This window comes from Lycium barbarum, chromosome 6 (genome assembly GCF_019175385.1).
Source record: "Lycium barbarum isolate Lr01 chromosome 6, ASM1917538v2, whole genome shotgun sequence".
Lineage (NCBI taxonomy): Eukaryota > Viridiplantae > Streptophyta > Magnoliopsida > Solanales > Solanaceae > Lycium > Lycium barbarum.
Window position 1 is genome coordinate 11338614 of NC_083342.1, and position 14144 is coordinate 11352757.

Here is a 14144-nt window from a genome sequence, read left to right on the forward strand (position 1 = left end):
GTTTGCATTAAGATCTAAGCACTTATTGGGTCTTAATAGGTCTTAATCATTAATATCTTGAACCAAGTCTTAATATTATTAAGAGGTATTTTTGTATGAAACTTTTTAATCACCAAACGTAACCCTACCCTTCCAACTCAACCCCACCCCTCCACGTCAATCCCACCCCCACCCCCTCTCCACTCCAACCCCACGCATCTACCTCAACCCCACCCCACCACCACCACCCTCCCTCCATTCCAACCCCCACTCCCCACCACCCCTACCCTACCACTAACCCTAATTCTGCCTCACACCACCCACCCCCACTCCCCACCACCAACCCTTACCCCATACCACCCACCCCCACTCACTCCCCACTTCCCACCACCAACCCCACCCCCATTCTCCACCAACCCCTCTATCAACCCCTACCCCACACCACCCACCCTCACTCCCCACTACCCCGCACCTCCCACCACCAACCCCACCCCCACTCCCCGCCAACCCCACCACCAACCCTACCCCCACTACCTCCCACCCCTCACCCCAAACACCCACCACCCACTCACCCCTCCACTCCCACTCACAACCCACCACGATTACAAAATATCTCCACCATTACTAGTGAACATAAATGTTTCATTTTTTTATTAAATAATATTTTTTTTTATTAAATTTGTATTTATTTTCTACTATTTAGTTATTTTTTTAATTTGAATTGTATATTTATTATGTTTAAATAAACACATTATGCACATTCAGATATTGAAAAACAAACAGTTTTAATCATTCAGTGTTCAGACCTAAAGACAATATCTTAATGATTCAGGTGTGCATTCAGATTCAGACGTCTTAATCTTAATGAAAACAAATGAGACCTAAAACAAGAAGATTTTGATCAAACTAAAGACACACAAAGCTAATTAATTAAAGGCAGATTTACTGGTAGAGTAGAATATAGTGCACAACCAAGTACACACTTATTCTACGCGGAAGTCTTATTTCCTCCTGGACTACTTTAAAATAGAATAAAAAATAATTTTTTTGATAACACACTTATCTCGTTTTTTTTTCCCCCTTGTCGTTGTACTTCCAATTTTAAAGATTAACATCATGCTTGCTCAGTTTTGTGCTCAAAGTGTACAAAAAAGAAAATAAGGAGCAGCAGAAACACAGGTTTCATCTCATAATAATAGAAGCCTATAAATGATCCCAACAGAGGAGAATAATGTTAAACATCATTAACACTGCATCCCACAACATTGTCATGTTCTATTACTATTTCGGTATTTGCAAGTAAATTTATTTTTATTAACGAAGGAGTGATGCTTTAATTATAATATTGATAAAGCTTATTGAGTATTTTCTTTTAAGAGGAAAATTCCATATGATAGTAATATATTTTAAGAAATTGTGATTCTTTCATTATTTAAAAGTTGAAGATGTTAGAGTTAATTTGCATCTCATTATAGTTTTTATATCATTGCATTATTTATACTTGTCCAATCATGTCAGAATTTTTGTTTTCTATGAGTTTCTTTAATCAAGTTTTTAATTTTTCTAAAATATTAATGTATTTTCTTTAATAACTTTATGTTATTATATTATTTTACTACATTATACTATAAAAATTTAAAGATCCATAGGCTTGGAGTCAAGCCTCGTCCCGTGCTAAGTAAAATGTCCTGACTTTTAAAACAGTGCTATTGGGTATAGCTTAGGAGCAAATTGACCATTTACCCGACTTTATTATAACCTGTGGAGGAACCAAATGCCACCTTGATGGTGATCATACCGAAACAAACCACAAATTTGCTTCTAATATTCGTAGTTTATACAGTTTTCAATTTTTGGGATATAAATGGAGGGTACTGTAGAAGATCATAATTCATAAGTTATAGGCGCACAAAAATGGTGATGGAGAAGGAATATGTGTCATATTCCCTTAATATCCGGTACTCAATTTTGAGAATTCTCAATTGTTTTAGCCCTGTGGGGTGTTAACTTTTTTGGCTATATTTTGCTTTTCTGTTTATTTATGACCAGAAATCTTTGTTACGTTTTACTCCCTCCGTTTACTTTTACTTGTCACAAGTTGGGGGGACAAGTGATGCTGACGTGGAAGTGAGGCTGAACTCACAAGTCGTCCCAAGGAGAGGAGTTTCAAGTACCTTGGGGCTATAATCCAACGTAATGGAAAGATTGACGAGGATGTCACATATCGTATTGGAGCTGGGTGGTTGAGATGGAGGCTCACATCTGGTGTCCTGTGTAATAAGAAGAAGGTGTGACCAAGACTTAAAAGTAAGTTCTACAAGTAGTGGTTAGACCAACGTTGTTGTATGGAGTGGAGGGTTGGCCAGTCAAGAACTCTCATGTCCAGAAGATGAAAGCTGTGGAAATGAGTATGTTGAGATGAATGTGTGTGCTTACTAGGAGAGATATGGTAAGAAATGAAGATATTCGGGACAAGGTGGGAGTGGCCTCCGTGGGCAGACAAGATGCGAGAGGTGAGGCTGAGATGGTTCAGACATGTCGAGCGAAGAGACACAGACGCCCCAGTGAGGAGATGTGAGAGGATGTCGATGGAGTGCTGGAGGAAAGGTAGAGGTAGGCCGAAGAAGTATTGAGAGAGGTGATCAGGCAGGGCATGGCTACTCTTCAGCTTACCAAGGACATGGCCCTAGATAAGAGGGTATGGAGGTCGAGGATTAGGTAGAAGGCTAGTAGTAGGATTAGTAGTATTTTCCTTTCCAGTAGGATCAATATATCTTTCGTCATTTTTATTAAGTATTCTCATATTTCTTATTCTTAGTTTTCTATTACTAGTGTTTGTTGGCGCTCCTGCTTTAGTTTTTTTACTATCCTGGTGTTATTGCTGCTTATGTTGTCGTATTGCCATATTTTTGCTTTACTTGAGCCGAGGGTCTATCGGAAACAGCCTCTCTACCTACGAAGGTAGGCGTAAGGTATGCGTACACTCTACCCTCCCCAGACCCCGCTTGTTGGATTACACTGGGTATGTTGTTGTTGTTGTTGTACTTGTCACTTTTAGCATATCAAGAGAAATACATATTTTTTTTCATATTTTACACTTAGCATTAATTACTTATTCCCCAAATTACTTTCCAAGAGCTAAGACTAGACATATTAATATGGGTATTGTGGTAAAATACTTATATCAATTATTGTTTCTTAAAGGATGTGTAAAGTCAACCTAGATAAGTAAAAGTGAACAATGGGAGTAGTTTAGTTTAGCTTTTGTCTTTTTACAGCTTGCAGCAACATCGACTATTCTGTTGGATACCTGCTACCTCTATCAGCACAAGTATCATGTAACTCTGCCCGTCAAGGATTAGTCAGATGGGAATAAATTACATAGAATATTTTGCGAGTTTTTAGATTTTCTTTTTTGGTTGTCTTTATGAAGTTAAACTTGTACAATTCTCTGTTTCTATGACCATGTGAGTGTATCATGGTGCTTTTATTATCTGGGGTATCATTGTAAAATTGCTCACTTTTTGAGTCTCAAGGCTTTGGTTGTTGCAAGCTATTATTCTGTTCCGATTAACTATAGATCTTGGACAGATCATTAAAAATAGCATTGGTGACAGGGCGAAGCCAGAATTTTCGCTAAGGAGATCTAAAATATAAAAACGTGAACACACGAAGAATCCAAGAAGATTCAATATTTACTAAATATGTATATAAAAAATAATTTTTGACCTTGTATATACTGTGTAATTATCCAACCAATGGAGTTCAGATGACCATCCTTGTCCGCCCAAGCTCCGCCCCTAGTGGGTGGTAGCTGAAAAAGTTTAGTTTACTGATCATTCTTCTTGATCTACTTAACATTTTAAAGCCAAAAATAAAAAATAAAAAAAAATCTCATGTTCGGTGCTGTGACGTTCATTGGAAAATGCTGCTAATATGCATAACGGTTATCTGTGTTTCTACATTATATAAAATACAAAGAATCAAGGGAGAACAAGAAGAACAATTGGGTTACGTTACAGTGAGAATGTGATTGATTTATGGCTTGTATATGTTGGAAGTTTCCTTATATTATTTGCTCCCTTTATTATTTGGTGATAGTAGGAAGTTCAGACTTCAAAGGGGGAAATTAGGGCCCACTTCCCTGTCAAACATGCCCACACTCCACAAAAGAGAAAGCAGTAGTGTGCATTATTTTGTCACTTAAATATGTATCCAAATTAACGCTTGTGCTCTAATTTTAGAACCCGTGACTGGAATTCAGAGGAAGCACAGAGTGTGTATGTTCTTGGAGATCTATGATTGGATTATATAAAACAGATTTTTCACAAGATTCTTGGATTGAAGATCAAATGCCATGGCCAAGTGGATAGCTTACCAATGCTAAATACCACCTTGTTTTGGACAATGAGCACCGTGAAGCTATACGTGTTTTTTCTTCCATTAGATGCAGGTGAAAACTAAAGCCTTTGTCCCTTCTGAAGAAAAGTATTTAACCTTCCATGTTCTGCTCTCTAACAATTCAACATCAGATGTTCCTCTCTAAGAAATTGCTTATCTATTTTACTCATATTTCTTTGGGTTCTTTCCTCTTCCTCTTGACTTGAGAATGTTCGAGCAAAATAACTTACTGATGTCAAATGGCCTGCTTACTCGTTTCTGCATTTGAGTGTCTTGCATTGTGAGATGCAGATTGAACATTGAGTCTTTTACTGTAAACACATAAATTGGTGGCATACTGTTTAGTTGTGGGCCTGAAGGTTCCTTTAATCTAAACCTTCTTCCTAATTAATTTATAAATCATTGTTTTAAGTTTTGAAGACCCTTTCCATGTAAGACCTTAGATATTCTTACTGAATACATTTGTATTACTCCTATACGTTTATTTGGCTGTGTTCACTTGTATTGGAATATCAGATCTTGTCACTAAACTGTTAACTAGGTTGTTGATTTTGAGCAATAGTTGAACGCGTAAAAGCTCTAGAATAGCAGAGCCAGTTGTAGTACATCCCTGATTTCTTCTGTTTGCCATGGAAAAATCTGTTTATGCTGCAAAATATTTTGGTAAATTTAATTTTCCAGAATATTATTACTCTTGCATTCCTTTCAAACCGCCCACTTTGTGAGATTTCACTGGGTATGTTGTAGTATTCTTTTCAAACCTGTTCTCAAAACTGCTTTTCATGAGCCAAGGTCTATCGGAGAACACCTCTCTACCCTCACAAAGGTATAGGTAAGGTCTACATACACCTCACACTTGTGGGACCACACTGGGTATGTTGGTGTTGTATATTAAGATGTTATTGGTGGATTTTTGAGTTAGTAGTTAGTTTGAAAAGATAAAAAGTGCGAAAAGACTCTTATTGAATTGATGATTAACAATATCCAAGAGAGCTCTTTATATAGGATGAAAATAGGAAAGTTTCTGAATCTTGGAATCCCGAATAATAATCTAGAATATTCTACAAAGTCACTTGAATTGTGTCTGCAAAATGGTGAGCAATTATCAAAACGAAAAACTGTGTAGGAACTCTCTCCTCTGGAAAGTTCATGGTAACTGCGCTGTGGAAGAGTACTTATAGTAGCATTGATAGAAAAATCTATTTTCATTTTTCAAGCACCGAAAAAGGTATAGTGACGCAGATCTCCATGAAATTAGTGGTGTAACACGAATTGAAATATTTGAAAAAATTTCAAAGATATTGCTAGAATAGTGGTAGGTTGGTTACTCAAAAAATCGCCAAAAGAATGCTAGAAAAGTGAGAAGACTAGCAGGAGTTCTGACTAGATAGGGGTAGTGTTTACTGGAATAAGCCATGGTGCTGTCAGAATGATCACCAGAAATATGTACGGCGACGAAAAGAATGGTTAGAATCTTGGACATAATAGGCAGGGGAGCAGCTGGAACAATAATGGTATAGAGGCACGAAGCCACTGAAGAGATCATTTAGAAGAGGAGCGGTCTGCTGGAAAAGTCACCAAAGAGGAGTGATGCTGCCAAATTGATCACCACACAAATACTAAAATAATAAAAAAGAAATGGATTTTGGCAAAGCAAGTGGCATAAATGTCACGGGCTTATGGGAAAAAGTTAGTTGTGTCCTTAGCTACTACCAAAAGCGTTGAACATCCTACCTTATGATTTTTGTTTTGCTAGTTATTTTACTCTGTATGCTTTGTTTTTTTCGATTTGTAGATTTGTTTCGGACATATTTGAGACTGAAGAGAGGCCAGAGAGTAAGAAGCTGATAAAGAAAATCAAGTTCTTCGTTCCTAAGGTCACGATACTCTTCACTCATGGTTCTGCTGTTACTTACTAATGGTCTCTCATTTAGCATGCCTTGGACGTTTCACGTTCCACTACAGGGAAATGATACCAACTGTGGTAAATTTGTTTTGTACTACATTAGCCTTTTCCTAGAGAGCGCTCCAGAAACTTTTAGCATTGCAGAAGGCTACCCTTACTTTGTGAGTACTTTGTGAAACCAGTACGTGGAAAAATGACTGTTTAACCAGTACGATTTTGTTTGGTTGGGGGGGGGGGGGGGGGGGGGCGGCGTTGGAGGGTTTTAATTTGGACCACGTGTCATAATTCTGTGCTAATAAGGTAATTAAACTTGAATTAATTTTTAACTAAGAGCCGTTAGCCAATAAGGGCATTTATAAGACATTTCATGTATAAATGGCCCCAACTTTAACAGGAAGGGTATAAATGCCCCCTAACTTTTAACGGAGGCTAAATATGTTCTATAGCGCATAGTTTAAGGGCAACTCTGGCCCTTTTTACTTAAATAAATTGAAGTGTTCCTTCTCTAACATCTTAAACTTTTAGACGAGATGGTCACACACTTCAACAATCTTCATATCATGAAATCCTCGTACTTCTTTTCTGCTTTTATAGATGAAGAAAGACTGGTTTACTCCTGACCAGTTAGAAAGCTTTTGGCAAAAACTGCAGACTGAGACCAGGGATTCTTCTGAAGACTCAGCATTTTCTGATGGAAGCTTCTCAGGTTCTCAAGGTAAAATTCAGTTACTTTATTGTGACATTTTTTTTATGACTTTACTTTCATCTTGTGTATGAAACAAGTTTTTGCACTGTGGCCGTACATGTCAAAGTGGATTGAGTTTTCATGCTGAGGAAATTTGACATGCATGGCAAACTCAGAATAACTATTGGGAGAAAATAATAGGCCACTTAGATATATTGAATATAGTTGCAATAGTCAGGAACATGAATGTCATATCCGTTGCCTGATCTATACTTCTTCTGTGTGTTTCTTGTTCAGTAGTGTATGCAGAAATTTTCGTAAGTGTTATCTAGACTACTCGGACGAGTTCCGAAGCTTAGATGACTTCAAAAAAAAATTAATCTACTTGGGATTAACGCCTTGTACATATGCATAGAATTTTAGGCATGTCTGCTGAACCTGCTTTGAGGGATGAGGATGCTTCTTCAGGCTCAGGAGAGGACTTAAACATGTTAGATGGACAGAGTAAGCATCAAACGGTAACACCAAATTTGGGTCATCGCAAGGCAACTGGTGCTGCTACAGTTGATTCAATGCTGGAAATTGCAACCACTTCAAAGATGAGTGAAGCTACCATTATGAGGAATGAGGAGCGCTTTGCTATAAGCAAATGCATAAAAGTATTAGATGAAATGCAAGGCGTTGATCAAAGTATCTACTTTTTTTGCATTGGATTTATTTGAGAATCCAAATGCCAAAGAAACTTTTATCTCTCTTAAGACTGAGAGACGCTTGACATGGTTGCAGTGTAAGTTTAACACTTTGCCAAATGCAGCTAACGCATGAAATTAAGAGCCTTGTTATAGTTCTCGACTTTCATATAGGGGGTTTCTGCTACGACTTTGACTGTTAAAATGGGCAGCCAGATGACTTTGACTGTATATATATTAGTATTGTATATGGAATTTATAACTGGGAGTGGTTGGATGCCTAGTTTAATTCGTAATTATTGTTGGTTGTTATACAAGAACTTTTATGTTATACTAGGTGATTTTAACTTGTTTGGTTGTGCAAGGCTGCTTGCAGGCTTTTTAAAAAAAAAATTGAAAAAATAATTACACAATTTTGACTTACTATTTCAGAATTTAGACCAACATCTAGACGCAAGGGATTAGCTTTTGCCATTTTTCTCTGGCAAAGGGTCAGTGACGGATCTACCCTTGAAGTTACGAGTTCGTCAAAATCTGTCCCAAATTAAGTAGGCCTTTGGCCATGAAAACAAAATTTTGAAGTTGGAGTTTGAGTTGTGTTTGGTTATTAGTTTTTGCAAAGAATGTTTGGTTGTATGAATATATTGAAAGTAAAAAAAGTGAAAACTTGGTTTTAGGTGTGTTATATTTGGAGTTTTCATGGCCAAACATTTATTTTCAAATAAAGTAGAAAAAAAAATCTGGGAAGAACTGAAAAATCTCATGGCCAAACGGGTCCTAAGTATTTGTATTAAGAATCTACTCCATATGTATAAATAATCTATCTCAAATCCAATTATTGTTTATAAATTTAAAATTCTGAATCCATCTCTGCAAGAGCTACTACATTGTGTATGAAAGCAAGTAAAGTGCAATTAATAGGCTATGTTGAAGGCTAGTACACTTTATATAACAAGCTAAAACAAGAAGATTATAATTAAGCGGTGATTTATTGGTAGAATAGAAAATATAACACAAGCTAGTTAAGAGATACAAGTTTTGGATCAGAGGATTGTGCATTTTAGTTTTTTCCTTCCGTTGACTCTTTTACTTCCTTCTACTCTTCTTCTCCTCCTGCCATAAATATATGAATAAAAAATTAGTGTAGAAAAAGAATTAACAATTCATGTGAATTAAGGAGTTAAAATATTCTCCCCTTTTTAATTAAAAACAAATCAAAATCCACAGAAATGCCCACTTTACAGATCCGAGGGCCAATCAGCGCATGATTCCGAAATTCGACAAATAATAGTAGATCAATTTGTCTACCCTTTTTCACTTAAATGCAACAACCTGTGACTTACGCCTCCCAAACAAGTGGAGGTTGAATATATCAATCCTCACTGACCATATTTTTTCGTTTAAGCTTAACTCATGTCATCAGTATACTAAAAAATAAAAGTGTAAACAAAATTAAATATTAAGCTTTTATTTGAGATTAGACCAAACCATGATGTGTAGCTATCTCGCATTTTATTACCTCTAGACAATAGCTCTACGACCACAAGCATTTTGCAACCTTTTTCATCACTGGGTTGAACTTACTTACTACCCTTTGGGTTCTTTCCTTTCTAATATGTCTTTAATAATGTAAAAATGAAAAGAAATATATTCCTACAAAGATTTGCTGTATTTCTTTTTTAAGATCTCATCTGTTATTTTTCATGCTTTCATGTGAAAAGGATATAAAAGTAAAAGAATATTCATAATAAACTACAAAATCAAATCTTCCCAAAAAATTGTTCTCTCCCCACAAACCTCAAAAAAGAGAATCCACCTGAAAACGAATAGTATCTCTTTTATTCAACAAGTTGTGGAATTTGGAAAATCAAATCCAATTAGTTTTGCTTGAAAACTAAGCTGATGTGAATAAAATCGAACTCTTTTGTATAGTTTTGCTTGAAAACTAAGCTGATGTGAATAAAATCGAACTCTTTTGTAAAGATTTTAAACAACCTTTATCACTTACGAATATAATTTTCCTTAACCGAACCTCTTTACTACATGTGGCTACGCCATAGTCTAAGTGTGTCGCTTGTTCTATTAAAAAAAGTTAGAATTGGATTCTTTATCCCCAAAAAAGTTGCATTTGGATAAAGGAGATTTGTTTGAATAGAAAATAAAACTCCTTTTGTTTGTGAATTTATTAATGACCCTTTCTAGATTTGAAAACAAATTATTTTTATATCAAAATTTATTGCCACACAAAATATATGTACCTCATTTGGCACCAGAAGTTCAAAAGTCTTTTTTTTTTTTAACTCTGTGTCCAGTTAAATAGAATCACATGAACTGAAACAGAGGAAGCAGAAAAAAGAAGAATTATTCTAGTTAGATTAGTACAAGTCTTCTTTTGTAAAGCTTTTATTTGCCGAGCGAGAACAAAAACTTCCTTTCGTTTCCTTGCGCCATTCTTTTTGAAATAAAAACAAGACTAACATAAATGTGTCCTTTTGTGTTATGCATCTTCAAGTGACTCAATACGAGAGATCTACCTATTTCAACTCCAAAAAGGACGAATATTGTAGTAATTCTAACCACGAAGAATCAAAAAAGAACTTGACGAACAAAATCCGTTGACCCCACAAAAAAAATTGATGGCCAAGGGTCCAAAATCTTGAATGAAGATGAAATCCTATTCCCCTCGATTCTATCACCCTCGGAGCAAGCTTGACATTCCAAAAATGTTGTACCGTATTGGATCCTCAAAAAATGCCCTAAATTTGGAGGATCCAACGAACACTCGATCGCATTATTGAAGAAATCAAACATAGCTTACTTCTGCACCCTAATTCAAAATTGTAAAATGGAACAAGCTTGCTTTATGCCAAAGAAAGAAAGCCTTGTGACCAAAGAAAAACATACTCCTATGTGTAGATGATGTTAAGAGCACTATGGCTCAGGGCTCAAACTTGTGACTTAAAATCCCTCAGAACTCGAATATTCTCAGAGACCTTAAAGTGCAAGTAAACACGAGTCGGAATAAAAGCAAACAAATACAAGAATTTGAAATATCAATGAAATTACTCATTCAAAAGGTTTTAAAAAAGGACAGTCAAGGTCCCCAAATTATAGAAAGGTTTAAATACCAAATGTTGGAGAGTTACTAACAACCAAACTGCTCAAATAGGAATAGAGCAGAAAAACATATACCAAAGAACAGCACTACAAAACAATGCAAATAGGAGAGACAAGCACCACAACAAAGCTAATAATGTCAAACACGTCCTAACCAGAAATTGAAAAACCTCGTGAAACTTATCTGCCGTTCGTTTGTTTGTTTTTTTTTTTTCCTTTTTCGTTGTACTTTCACTTTTAAAGATTAAGTTGAGTTGATCAATTCTCACTTGGCCATCATGACCTTGACGAACTCGTCATAGTTGATCTGTCCATCACCATCCACGTCAGCTTCACGAATCATCTCATCGACCTCTTCGTCTGTAAGCTTCTCACCTAGGTTTGTCATGACATGGCGAAGCTCAGCAGCAGAGATAAATCCATTCTGGTCCTTGTCAAACACTCTAAAAGCTTCCTTAAGCTCCTCCTCGGAATCAGTGTCCTTCATCTTGCGAGCCATCAGGTTAAGGAACTCAGGGAAGTCAATGGTCCCATTACCATCAGCATCAACTTCGTTGATCATGTCTTGAAGCTCAGCCTCAGTTGGGTTCTGCCCCAATGACCGCATCACGGTCCCGAGCTCCTTAGTTGTGATGCAACCTGCAGCATAGTTGCACATAGTTAGTAAACCTGTTTAGTCTTAAAAGCTTACAAGTTACAACACTAAAAACTAGTTTCCACATTTTTTCCCTTTTTCTCTTTTTTTGTAGACATGGGAAAACCAAGCTTGCACAGTTTTGTGCTCAAAGTGCACAACAACAACAACAAAAAAAAAATATCCAGTGTAATCCCACAAGTGGGGTCTAGGAGGGTAGAGTGTACGCAAACCTTACCCCTACCTTGGGAGGTAGAAAGGTTGTTTCCGATAGACCCTTGGCTCAAGTAAAAGCAAATGAAAGCAGTTCGGAAAAAGAAATACCGCAGTGGGGAAACCATGGCAAAATACTATAGGAAGCATGTCAAAGCACCATCGGGAGCATGTCAAAGCATTCTCAAAAAAGGGACAGTAGCTACAAAAAAATAATATGAAAATTCAAGTACAAGAAGCAGCGGATAATAACAGAAATCGAAGGACAAGAAATGTGCTCATAGTGTACAAAAAAGAAAATGAGAAGCAGCAGAAACACAAGTTTCATCATAATAATAGAAGCCTATGAATGATACCAACAACAGAGAATAACGTTAAATATCATTAACACTGCATCCCCCACTTCGATCTCCAATACAAGTAAGAAAAGCACAGGGAAATAATTTCCCAACACAACGGAAATCAAATTGGCAAAATCACTTGAAGCAAAAGTAGTAGTGATTTCATCTGAAAGCATCAATTGTTTCAAGAGGTAGCAGCTACTCATATTCTAGTACTAACTACTGCTACCACTATATTTTACTTATTACTGCTATCTTCCAATGGCATATTGTCAGCCTCTGGATGTTTGTAGCCTCATATATATAATCCCAAACTGGGGTCTTTCTCCAAATTATCTACTTTTGCTGGATTAGCACACCTATAGACCTGAATGCTCTTTACCTCCAAGGTAAAGCAATGAATCGAAGGTTGTGAAATGAAATCCACCATCAAAAAGAAATTACCACACTGAACAAAATAGAGACCATACATCAAGATACAAAGCCAAAAAAAGAACCCTGATATACCAGGTGAATCCAAAATTAGAAAAAAAAACAAAACAAGATGATCAACTTTTTCTTCTAATAACTATGGTGGCCGGGCCGGCTTGCGTGCACCTCAATTAATTCCACAGTGTACTTGTTACCGCTAACTCTGTCCGCTAAGGCTATAGGAAGAAATTACCTAACGTTTTTCCCTCCATTGGGATCTGAACCTAAGACCTCATGGTTTTAAATCCACTTCATTCATCACTAGAGAACACCGTCAGGTGCAACACAATCAACCTATTTAACTCGATTAAATTAAGAAAAATGCAACTCCAAAACAAGTTTGTCAATACTTGCTAACCAGACAAATCCTAATTACCAAGAAAGATCAACTAAAGAATTCAACACATCGACCCCAAATCTAGAAGCCACCAGCTTCACTATAAATCCAAACACAAAATTGAAACTATCCCGCTAAAGAAACAGCATATCCAAGGATCAAACATCAAATCCTAGGATTTAAACACAATTCTCATAATTAGCACATCAACATCAAATCATAGATCACAACACTGTCAATCAAAACCAACATTAACAACAACAACAACAATAACATACCCAGTGTAATTCCACAAGTGGGGTATGATGTACCCAGACCTTACCTTTAACTTTGTGGGGACCATTAACAAAAAGGCAATACATAAATCCATTTTTCTATCAAAAATCAAATCCAAACACAAAACTAAACCTACAAAGCTAAAGAAAGTAAGAAACAGCATAACCAAAGGATCAACAACCAAATCCTATAGTTTCCCCATAATTAACACAAATCTCATAATTAGCACATCAACATCAAATCATTGTAAATCAACACCAACATTAACAAAAAACCCAAAACCTAAATCAATATTCACATCCATTTATATCAAAAATCAAATCCAAACACAAAAATCAAAACCAGGATAAAACCTTAAATGAACACAAATATCATAATTATATCACAACACTATCAATCAAAACCAATATTAACAAAACCCCAAAAACAAGATGAAAAAAATAGAATCAAGAATTGGATCTGATGATTTTTATTTTTATTTTAAAAAAAAAAAAAGGTTATAAAATGGAAAAATTAAAGAACAAACCATCTCCATCTTTGTCAAATAGGCTAAATGCTTCTTTAAATTCAGAGATCTGATCATCAGTAAGCTGATCTGCCATTATCTCTTTGTATTAATTTACAAAATTTGAAATTATGTATTTTGTGTTTGGGTTTGTGTTTTGTGTGTGTGAAAATGGAGAAGGCAAGGGTGGTGTAATTATAATGGTCCAAGTATTCTAAAAGGGCTGCATAGTGGGTGGCAAAGCATCTGATTCTTTTAGTTTTTTTTTTTTTTTTTTTTTTGACTCATATTTACTCATTTAGTCAAGAAAGGAATACATTATCGGCTCAAGACTTTTGTAATCCAAAAATAGAATCAAAATAACTCATTAAAAAAAAACTTAAATAGCCTTTACGCACAGATTATGTGTGTAAAAGAGGTTGAAAAATGAAAATCAGCCATTAAAGGTCCCTTTCCGAGATCCCACGCGATCAAAAACATCATTTTCTTGTTGATTTCCAACCCAAAAGTGATATATTGAAGTCTAGGAATAAGTTTCTTCGCAATAAAGCGGCGTATAATTCAATTCAAAAACTCAAAATCAAAACTTC

General features: G+C 36.1%; 2 protein-coding genes across 10 annotated transcripts; one reads left to right on the plus strand and one right to left on the minus strand.

Annotated features, from left to right (window-relative positions):
* The first annotated feature begins 1416 nt into the window (after positions 1-1416).
* On the plus strand, positions 1417-7991 carry LOC132600772 (uncharacterized). Of its 9 annotated transcripts, none has more exons than XM_060314147.1 (5): positions 1417-2951; positions 4224-4432; positions 6176-6447; positions 6881-7001; positions 7395-7991. In XM_060314147.1, exons 3-5 carry the CDS (start codon positions 6277-6279, stop codon positions 7691-7693), a joined length of 591 nt encoding a protein of 196 aa, XP_060170130.1. In that variant the 5' UTR covers positions 1417-2951; positions 4224-4432; positions 6176-6276; the 3' UTR covers positions 7694-7991. The 9 variants fall into 9 exon arrangements, 7 of the variants coding, with proteins under 7 accessions (XP_060170130.1, XP_060170131.1, XP_060170132.1 ...); XM_060314148.1 differs by having other exon boundaries at positions 1417-2697; XM_060314149.1 differs by having other exon boundaries at positions 1417-1937.
* A 494-nt stretch (positions 7992-8485) lies between these two features.
* LOC132600773 (calmodulin-like) lies at positions 8486-13776 on the minus strand. The gene is made up of 3 exons (XM_060314153.1): positions 13576-13776; positions 11047-11416; positions 8486-8773 (listed from the first exon to the last, which is right to left on the minus strand). Exons 1-3 carry the CDS (start codon positions 13649-13651, stop codon positions 8704-8706), a joined length of 516 nt encoding a protein of 171 aa, XP_060170136.1. The 5' UTR covers positions 13652-13776; the 3' UTR covers positions 8486-8703.
* Between the last annotated feature and the right edge of the window lie 368 nt (positions 13777-14144).